Source organism: Suricata suricatta, chromosome 1, assembly GCF_006229205.1.
Source record: "Suricata suricatta isolate VVHF042 chromosome 1, meerkat_22Aug2017_6uvM2_HiC, whole genome shotgun sequence".
Classification (NCBI taxonomy): domain Eukaryota; kingdom Metazoa; phylum Chordata; class Mammalia; order Carnivora; family Herpestidae; genus Suricata; species Suricata suricatta.
In genome coordinates, this window is record NC_043700.1 from 106982192 (window position 1) to 106993295 (window position 11104).

Below are 11104 nucleotides of genomic sequence, written 5' to 3' on the forward strand. Positions count from 1 at the left end.
TTTTTTTTGAAAGTTGACTTTAAAAAGTTGGAAGTTGGATCTGGTTTTGTGTTCTCCTAAGTAAGAAGTAAAAAGAAATGGTTGCGTGCATAATAAGGGCAGCAGAAGCAGCCCGCAGGAGCGCCTCACAGGAGCCCCTGAGTGTGCCCCGACTTGAGTTGGGGACAAAAACCAGGCCTTGGCTGGTCATGCAGCCCCAGTGTGTCTCCCGCAGTCAGGACCTTTTGTGGGTTTGGGTTGAAACATCTTTCTCTACAAAACAGTCAACTCCTAAACGTATACTTTAGAACTTTCTTCCCTGTTACTTACTAATTATATCACTGATAGCTGACGGATCTTCGAGTCTGGCCGAAGTAAAATAAAGTGGCGGGGGGACGGTTGGGGGAAGGAAGAAGGAAAGGTTGGAACTCTGCAAGTTGATGCACAGTGCCTTTGTTTCAGAGCTTTTTATTCGTTGCTGCACAAAACCAGGCTTGCCCCAGAGGCAAGTTGTAGGAAGTCACCTTGGACGTTCGGGGAGTGGCCTTGCCCAGGACGGACCGTGCAGGGTCCGGTGGCCACTCGCAGCCTGGGTTCTGTGCTGAGGGCTGGGGAGCAGGGGCAGGGGTCCGGGATGCCGACCACTCACTGTCAGGGCACTCGCCCCTCCGCTCTTCTTGTCCCATTGCTGTCCTCTCCTTCCTGCGTCCTTCCTTACTTGCCGTCCCACCCTTCATTACTGCGTTCTCGGCCTGCCGTGGTACAGGATTACTAAACAGATTCCTGACATGGGTAGATTTTCATCGACGCTGCGGGGAATGATGATGACCGTAGGTCCTGGCAAAGTTTGGAGACGAACGCTTAGTTTAGGAAGGTGGCTGGTTTCCCTGGTTGGAGGGGGTTAGCAGGGCGACCTGAGGCAGAGACTGTGGGGCCTACGGGCGGACCGCACCCTCCTGGGACAGGCCTGACACACTCTCGGCCTCGTGGGCTGTGGAGCTGAGGCAGGGAATCTAACGTGCCCGGCCATCAACAAACAGTAGCTGGTAGGGTTATCTGGTGAGGAGAAAAAAAGGAATGATTAGCTGGGTAAAAATTAAACTGGTTTAAAGGGGCAAAGCGGTGGTGGCCGCATCATGATGGAAAGGAAAATTGCCTAAATCAGAGGCAAGGAGGAGTGAAAAGAGGACAAGAGGCAACTATCTGGGATTTACAAATTTGTTGGAGCATCTCCATTAACATTTATTTTCACCTCGTCGACAGAGCCGTGTGCCCTCTTAGGCAGGTAATGTGTGTTCCTGAAGTGTAATAACACCTGTTAAAGTGAGCCCTTCCTGAAAATTTGTCTGCTTAGGACATACGGCCAGAGTCCCAATGTGTTACTTTCTGTGGCACCTGGGTAAATTTTATCAACTCCAGTAAAGTACTGGAACTTAGATTCTAACTTGTGTGCACATCGCTTTCTGTTCTGATTGAACAGAATGGCAGCCGGACCTGATCACTGACCGGGGTGCAGGCCGCAGGGAGCTCGTGTAACTGGAGCGGGGTTTGAGCTGGGTCTGAACTAACGTTCTCAGGTCCCAGTTTCCTTCTGCGTCCACAGTATTAACAGTAACAACAGGGGCGCCGGGGTGGCTCAGTCGGTTAAGTGTCCGGCTTCCGGCTTCAGCTCGGGTCATGCATGATCTCACGGTTCGTGGGTTCGAGCCCCGCGTCGGGCTCTGTGCTGACAGCTAGCTTAGAGCCTGGAGCCTGTCTTCAGATCCTGTGACTCCTGCTCTCTCTGCCCCTCCCCTGCTCACACTCTCTCTCTCTCTCTCAAAAATAAAGAAAAACATTAAAACAAATAAAAAAATAAACCAGTAACAACACTTTTGGAAAATCCCTCAGAGATTGCCAAATCTGTTAACTTTGAAGCAAAGTTATTTTAAAGAAGTTTTATTTAGTAATTTGTTTATTGGGGGGGGGGGGGCAGAGAGAATACCACCAGTGCAGAGTCTGATGCAGGGTTTGAACTTAGGAACTTTGAGATCGTGACCTGAGCCGAAATTAAGAGTCGGACACTTAACGGATTGAGCCACCACCCAGATGCCCTGAAAGTGTTATTTTTTGAGTTACTTCAAACTGTCCTTCCTGACTGTGGCTGAGGGCAGTATTTGAGGCAACCCAGATGCACAGCTTGCATTATACGTAGCTTGGAGGAGCGGCGCAGTTCCTTCTTTGGACTATAGAAGATGAACTCTAAGGACCCACGTAGGTGCACATCTCCAGTGCTTTCACCCTCCATGACTTGAGTCAGTTGGATGACGGGTCTAGCATCTTCTACAATACAGGCCCGTCCACCCATGACTCTGCTTTCACCTGATAACAGCCCAGAGGAGAGGGAAAGTAATGACTAAACAAATACAGTACAGCAAGATGCTTCTCTCCACAGAGGTCACGGAAGGAAACCAACAGACCCTCCCACCCCCTTCCAATCAGGAAGGTCCTGTTCCCTTCTCTCCCGGAGGCCTGACTGTTCTAACCTCATGCCGCCTCCCTGACAGAAATCGGCCCTGAGAGCGAGGGTGAGGCTGAAATTCGATTCTGTGCCCTTTACCACTCACTTTCAGCCTATTCCTCCTGGAATTCACCCCGTACCCGGACCTAGCGAGGACCCCACAGAGGCCCTCTGCGGTCCAACAGACTCTGCATCAGTTTTTGTTAACCTTTGCACCAACTCCTGGCCTAGGTGACTAAATACACATTCCTGGGTCCTAACTCAGATTTACAGAATCAGAATCCCAGGAGAGGAAGAAACCCACACTTTTAACAAGGTGCTTTTCATACCAAAGTTTAGGAGTAAGGAGCAGCCTCCCTAATGTATCCTCCCCCCACCCCCCACCCCTACCTCACATGGTTTCCTTCCTACTCCATGCACTGTTCTACCTGGACAGCCTCAGGTGAGCAGTGTGTGGAACAGGAAGTCCTCCGGTAGGAAAGTGTGGAGAGGAGATCCCTCATAGCGTGGGGGTGAAGCAGCAGTATCAGCGGTGTCTGGAGTAGGAAGCTTCCAGGTAGTTGTTGGACTAAGAGGAGAACATATCCCTGTGGAGTAGCGAGGTGTGTCCCAGGCAGGTAAGTGTGTGAGTGGTACCTCGGTAAGCAGCGTACGAGACGCCAGGTAACCTGGTAGAGCGGTGTGTGGTGTGCGGGTGATGACAGACCACCGGAGCGTAGGGGGTGGAATGGGAGGGGTCCCCAGAGAGCCGGCTGGGCTTGGCAGGTATCCAGGCAGGGGCACTGGGCGGCTCAGCGGGTTAAGCATCGGACTCTTGATTTCAGCTCAGGTCATGATCTCATGGTTTGTGGGCTCTGTGGACTCTTTCTACCTCTCTCTGCGCCTCCCCCATTCATAGTCTCTCTCTCTCAAATAAGCAATTAAAAAAAAATTTTTTTAAGGAGATATCCAGGTAGAACAGTGCATGGAGTAGCAGCCACAGACCACCATGATTATCCAAATGGAAATGCAACATTGAGTTCCTCAGCTGCCCTAGCCCCATTTCAAGTGCTGGGCAGCCGTGTGTGGTCCGTGGCCAGCGTGTGGGGCAGCACAGGTACGAAGCCACTCCGTCACTGCAGACAGTTCCGCTGCACAGCACTGTTCTAGGGAGTCGAGACGGACTCAATGAAAGGAGATCCAGAGGGTGGGGGTCTGAGCACAGATCAGGAGCAGAGGGTCTCCATCATGTGATGGGTAGTAAGTACAGATATATCATTTGGAAGATCCAAAATTTAAGCTGTAATTTACCCTTGCTCCTTCCCTTTCCATGCCCTAACTTCTCCCTCCTCCAGGTCAGAGGGGGATCCGGTATTAACCACACACAGGTTCAGTTCGCCTTTTTTTTTCAGTGTTTTTATTTATTTTGAGAGAAAGAAACAGCGTGAGCAGGGGAGGGGCAGAGAAGGAGATACAGAATCCAAAGACAGGTTCCAGGCTCTGAGCTGTCAACACAGAGCCTGACAAGGGGCTCAAACCCACAAAACGTGAGATCATGACCGGAGCCGAAGTCAGACGCTTAACTGACTGAGCCACCCAGGTGCCCCAGTTTGCCTGTTTTTAATTCCTTTTCGGTTACAGAGAATATTTGCAAAAATATTTTCTGCTAAACAATTCCATATTTCATCTGTGCTCCACAATCTCAGAACCATGTTACTGTAGGTATAGTTTGCAAAGTATCTCCTCCATTTATCTTGATGATATTCTTTCTTTTGCAAATGAGAGTTCTGGGTGAGAAGAATCGAGCTCTTACTTTATAATTCATTTATTTATTATTAAGCAGGGTCCCTTCTTTTTCCTTTCCCTTTTTCATATACTTTGACTTTTAAACTAAGCAAAACCAGAGAAGGGTTTACAGTGTGGAAATCCGCGGTGTGTTACAAGTCAAAAAGTAAATTAACAAAATTCAACTTTTTAAATAGGTGAGAAGGAAAACATGACGGAAACAGATGCCTTCTATAAGAGGTAAAAACGTGCCCTTTCCTAACAAAGGCCTCTTCCTTGGCTGGTCTTGCGCAGTCTGTAAGAAGCAAGGATGGCGGCAGGGAGCGGGCAGAGCAGAGGATGGCGGGTGCTAGCACTGGGAGCACCTCGGGGGGGCTGCTGCCCTGGTCAGCTCAGGACCTGCAGTCATGTCCAGAACACTTAGTGACCGGTGTGGCCCGGGGCCTGGGTGGGCTGCTGTCCCTGGTTCCTGGAGAACAGACCCTCTGGGGAGACTGGGGTTGGGGAGTTCGGGGTAGTGCTGTTCGGTGAGGCTCTCCCAGTGCACACCAGGAGCACGTCCGCCTGAAGAGGAGGAGGAAACGGTTGACCTCTGTCTACCCTACCCATTGATCTTGGGCTTGGAGGAGCTCATTATTTAATATGACTCAGTGATTGGTGTTTAAACTTTTCATTAACAGTGAAACATTGGATCCGGCAGAAAAGTACAAAATGGACCACAAAAGGAGAGGACTCGCTTTAATCTTCAATCACGAGAGGTTCTCCTGGCGCTTAACTCTGCCAGAAAGGCGGGGCACCAGCGCGGATCGAGATAATCTTAAGCGCAGGTACTGGTTTGTTTGAATGTTTATTATAGAAAGTGAGCGAGTGGGTGGGGCAGAGAGAGGGAGAGAGAGAGTCCCAAGCAGGCTCTGTGCTGTCGACTCGGGGCTTGACTTCATGAAGCGTGAGATCATGACCTGAGCTGAAATTAACTGAGCCACCCTAGGTGCCCCACAGGTACTAGTTTTATCCACGTGTCAAGACGATGACATTTAATAGAAGTGACACTTATCAAAACTTGTCTACACTGATGAAATAGAGTATCAGGATTAGCCTCACTGGGGCACAGCCTGAATGTTCCTCCTAACCCTGCTCTATCAGATGTTAGCAGGCTTTGAATTGTTACATGTGTATTTGTGTAGCAGTTGATGGCGTATCCTAACTAGAATCCGCTTTCAGGACGAGTAAATCCTTTCCTGCTGTGGGTGAGCAAGGAAAACGATCATTGTCATATTTCAGTTTTTCTTTCCCCCTAAAGAAAAGTCAACTTAGAAGTCATAAAAACATACAGATTCCTCAGGGAAATAGGGGTACGTGACGACGTTGAGCAGCTCCTAAGCTAATACCCAGTGGATCACCAGGTTTTCAGAGCTGGGATTTGAAGTGAAATGCTTTGATGACCTGAAAGCCGAAGAGCTCCTGCGCACCATCCATGCGGGTAAGTAGTTTCCCTGTTCTGCTCCTGAGGGGATGGAGCACGTCAGTTACCCTGCCTATAATCCAGACAATTAACGACGCTGTAAAAAAGTCTGACCAACTGCCTCGGCATGGGTTACAGGTTTCAGTTGTGCCTCTGCTGTGTTACCACCAGATTCAGAGACTCTTCCAAAGGATTTTGCCTCCAGAGTTTATAGTTAGCATTCCACACGCTAACAGTCTGCCATTCTAGAGCTGAATGAATCACGTCTAAACTGCAAGTACTGGGCAGTCACGTGTTACTGGACTCCGTCCATACCCAGGTTTTTTACTGGCTTCCACATATTGTGGATTTACAAAACAGACAAAAACTGGACTGATATATATTGTCTCTAAATTTCTGCATCACTGTGCAGTAGGTATTTTAACAACTTATGTTTATAATAATTACTGCACGCTAGGGATTTTCAAGTCATTTGCCAAAGGACTTATATAATATTTACATAATTATTTAAACCTCAGAGCTTTTTAAAAATTAAGCTATAACTGATCTGTAACATTGTATTAGTTTCAGATATACAACTTAATGATTCAAGATTTGTATACATTGTAAAATGGTCACCAAGTGTCTGGTGTCTGTCTGTTCCCATACAGAGTTACAAAAAAGTTTTTCTTGCGATAAAGACTTTAAAATTTTTACTTAGCAACTTTCAGATATGTAGTACAGTATTCTTATAGGTGACATGCCGTCTACATCCTGTCCCCATGACTTACTGTGTAACTGGAGTCTGTACGTTTTGACCCACTTCACCCCCCCTCCCCCCGCAACCACCAGTCTGTCCTCTTTATCAGTAAGTTTGGTTTGTTTAAATTTTAGACTCCACATATAAGTGAGATTATGTAGTATAGGTCTTTCTTGAATTTATTTCATTTAGCATAATGACCTCAAGATCCATTCATGTTGTTGCAAAGGCCAAGATTTCCTTTCTTATGGCCCAACAGCATTCTTGCATGTGTATCACTATATGTGGGTATGTAGACGGCTGTCTGTATCATTCTCTTCATTCACTGACAAACACTGAGGTTCTTTTCATATCTTGGCTGTTGTGCTCCAACAAACAAGGGGGCTGCAGGTATCTTTCCAAGTTAGTGTTTTTGTTAGCAAATACCCAGAAGTGCACTTGTTGGATTGTATGGTAGTTTTGTTTTTAATTTTTTGAGGCACCTCCATACAAGACTTATTTAAAAAAAAATTTTTTTTAATGTTTTATTTTTGATACAGAGACAGACAGAGCATGAGAGGGGGAGGGGCAGAGAGAGAAGGAGACTCAGAACCGGAAGCAGGCTCCAGGCTCTGAGCTAGCTGTCAGCACAGAACCTGACACGGGGCTCGAACCCACAAACGTGAGATCTGACCTGAGCCGAAGTCAGAGGCTTAACCCACTGAGCCACCCAGCCGCCCCTTTACAAGACTTCTTTAATTGGTCAATAATTTTAACTGGCTTCTTATAAGGTTTTCTACTTCACTGACTCATCAGCTTTGGAGGACATCAGTCTCCTGTCTTAATATTCTTTGGAAGCTGTAAAAGCTACAGACATATAATGACACTGCTGCATTCACTGGAGTCGTGGCAGAACAGAGCAGCTGCTGAGTAGTTGTTGCTGGGTCTCTCTAGTCTGCTCTAAGAAGCTCTCTGCTAATTCAAAGAAACTTTGATTAATGCCACAGTAATCCATTACGTTTTCCATGGCATCATTCTGTCTTATAGAAAAGTTAATGAAATTTGCTTAAACTATGAACTGTTAACAGATTTTTAAAAATCTGATACAATATGGTATAAATTTTGCTTTGATTAAACACTAAGACCTTACATTTTCATTATTCTTTACATTTATTATAATGCATTTTCCTCTTCCATCATATATAACTTTAGTATTAGTAAAATGTGTTTCTGTGTGTAGATAATAAACACCTTATTTTCATTTCTGTATGAATTTTTGTGGCCCTTTATAGCATCATCTTCTAGCCATGTAGATGCCGACTGCTTTTTATGTGTTCTCCTGAGTCATGGCGAAGGCAGTCACATTTACGCACAAGATACCAAGATTGAAATTCAGACTTTGACTGGCTTGTTCAAAGGAGACAAATGTCAGAGCCTAGTTGGAAAACCCAAGATATTTATTATTCAGGTAAGACTGATTATGTTACAGTCTAATTATAAAGCCCATGTTGTGTACATGTGATTATGCCTTTATTTTTATTTATTGATTTTTGGGAGAGGGCAAGCAGGGGAGGGGCAGAGAGAGAGGGAGACAGAGATCTGAAGCGGGCTCTGTGCTGGCAGCAGACAGCCTGATGTGGGACCTGCACTCACAAACTGCGAGATCATGACCTGAGCGGAAATTGGATGCTCACAACTGAGCTGCCCAGGTGCCCCATGTACATGTAATTATTAAGAACACAAGCCAGTTTTGAAAGTTAACTTTCTCCAGTAATTGGAAAGGCCCCTTTGGCCCCCTGGCCAATTAGTTGCAATTAGTAATAATTCTTTCTTAACAAAGAATAAATCATATTTTCAACTTCTGGGGCATCTGGATGGCTCAGTCCAGCTTCGGCTCAGGTCACGATCTTGCGGTTCTGAGTTCAAGTTCTGCTTTGGGCTCTATGCTGACAGCTCTGAGCCTGGACCTGCTTCGGATTCTGTGTCTCCCTCTCTCTCTGCCCTTCCCCGGCTCATGCTCTTTCTCTCTCAAAAATAAATAAATATTTAAAAAATTTTTTAAATATTTTCAGTTTTTTGACTTGGGTTGACATTTGAGAGACTCAGAGTAACTAATGTGCTACCGTCTGGCCTGCAGCGTCAGAGAGCGGGGCTCTGGCTGACGAGCACCAGGCATGGGGGCCAGTGAGCAGAACGCAGGCCGAGTCCCTGTCTTACCCTGCTTCATCCTTCCACCTTTTCCCTTCAGCCAAACTGGTATTAGGGCTGAGAACGATTTGGGGCCGGAATGACCTCACTCGGCACATCAATAAGGAATTTGATTGGGACCAAGAATTCGGGATGCTCCAGTGCTGCAATCCTGCCCAAAGTGGAGCTCAAACTCACTAGTGGTGAGATCATGACCTGAGCCAAAGTTGGTTAAAAGTGTCCAACTCTTGATTTTGGCTCAGGTCATGATCTCATGGTTCCTGAGATGAGCCCCATGATGGGCTCTGTGCTGACAGTGTGGGGCCTGCCTGGCCCCTCCCCCTGCTCATGCTCTCTCAGAATAAACATTTAAAAAATAAAACATGAGTAGGGGAAAACTGCCAGGTAAATTTGCTTTAAAACTTGACTGCATGGTTTTTAAAGTGTTTATAAAGTGGCTTCTGTTGACACTGATACGGTGCACTTAATTATCCATCACTGTAAACCTTCAGTGGTGGGAAAGAAAGAGTAGCTAAGAAAAGGAAATGGCTTTCTTCCTCATCTTGTAGGCGTGTCGGGGAGACCAGCATGATGTGCCGGTCGTTCCCCTGGATGTCGTGGATCATCACGACAGGCTGGACGTCAACATCACCCAGGTGGATGCCGCCTCTGTCTCCACGCTGCCTGCGGGAGCGGACTTTCTCATGTGTTACTCTGTTGCAGAAGGTGGGTGTCTGTTCAACACAAACATAGAATTGATTTCCTGACTTGAGTTCTAGTAAGTGTCACCTCACCTTGACTAGAGACAGACTGGTATTTCTATCTGAACAGTGTGATCTGATCGTGAAGTTCACAGTCTTAGGTCACATGGCACAGGGTAATACATGAAGTATAAAATAACTTCTAGAAAATCCTGAGAACTAGATTTAAGCTACAAGTTACATTGAATATTAGCAGCCTACTACCAATTACTAATTTTGATAGTGTCGTGAGAATATTCACAGAAAGCTTTGTTGAAAATACTGTGATGACCACAGTTCTCTGTGCAGTAAGCTCTGTTTTTCTTTCTAATCTCTTGTGTTAAAATTACTCCCTGGCTACTGTTATCTTGGGGATTTTTAGGAAATGGAAGAAAATATTTAAAGCTGTCTCAAAAAGCCTTCCAAGACTTTTTGAGAACTTCTTCTTCTGGAATAGTGAATTATAAAGGGGTTTTTCAGTCATCATAACCGAAAGCCAAAGAAACTTCAGTGCTGTTTTTGCTCCTATCCTCTTAGGTTATTATTCTCATCGGGAAACTGTGAATGGCTCCTGGTACATTCAAGATTTGTGTGAGATGCTGGGAAGATTTGGCTCCTCCTTAGAGTTCACAGAGCTCCTCACCCTGGTGAACAGGAAAGTTTCTCGGCGCCGAGTGGACTTTTGCAAAGACCCAAATGCAATTGGAAAGAAGCAGGTTCCCTGCTTTGCCTCAATGCTTACTAAGAAACTATATTTCTTTCCAAAATCTAAATGATAGAAACTACTTTATGTATCTTGTCTACATTCAAAACAGATCTTTTGTCCTTTTCCTAAGGTGGAAGCTTATGATATAGCAATTTAAAATGCTTTAAGGTTAACTTAAAATACTTCATACTGGTATTAGACATACTGATATTAGATGAAAAAGGCTGGATATATATGAAATCCTCAGGGAATTACTATAAATAAAAATCCAAACATTTCTAATACTTGATTTTTATAGTAAATCTCAAGGCTACTCAAAAGTATCTGACAGATATAACTTGTATTTTGTGAAGTTTTTATAAAAGTTTTGTAATGTTCTTAGAGGTTTTTGAAACCCAGAAACGACCTGTTTCCCCTTAAATTTCAAATATTTTATTAAGGGGAAACAGGTCTTATGTTTTAATTTTTCTAATTCACATTCTTACTCATTTGTATAACTCAGAGTACACCTGTTGTATTTGGTCATACAAATTCATCTACATACGGATTATCACTTTTTGTATAGGACTTCAACTCTCACTTAAAAAAAGCCTTTATGGAAAGAAACTATGACCATGGGTTGGAAGAATTAATATTGTTAGAATGTCCATACTGCCTAAATCTATAGATTCAATGCAACCCCTATCAAAATACCAATGGTATTTTCACAGGACTAGAAGAATCCTAAATCCAGTAAATGGTGCTGGGGGAAAATGGACAACTACATGCAAAAGAATGAAACTGGATTATATTTAAAAATAAAATCAAAGTAGTTTGAAGATTTGCATGTGAGAAGTGAAACCATGAAAGTAGGAAGAAAACAGAAGAGAAGCATAGGTAAGCTCTTGGACACCGGTCTGAGCACCTGCCCGCAGGCAAGGGCAACAAACCAAAAAAATAAACAGAACTACATCCAACTAAAAGCGTTTACACAACAGAAGCCCACACAACAAAAAGGCAACCTAGTGAATGGAAGAATTTACAAATCACATGTCTGATAAAGGAACTC

At 44.9% G+C, this 11104-nt stretch overlaps 1 protein-coding gene across 1 annotated transcript; it reads left to right on the forward strand.

The window, feature by feature from the left end:
• Positions 1-4061: 4061 nt before the first annotated feature.
• On the forward strand, positions 4062-10340 carry CASP6 (caspase 6). Its single transcript, XM_029942035.1, has 6 exons — positions 4062-4483; positions 4924-5070; positions 5647-5723; positions 7716-7891; positions 9180-9336; positions 9888-10340. Exons 1-6 carry the CDS (start codon positions 4455-4457, stop codon positions 10124-10126), a joined length of 825 nt encoding a protein of 274 aa, XP_029797895.1. The 5' UTR covers positions 4062-4454; the 3' UTR covers positions 10127-10340.
• The last annotated feature ends 764 nt before the right edge of the window (positions 10341-11104 follow it).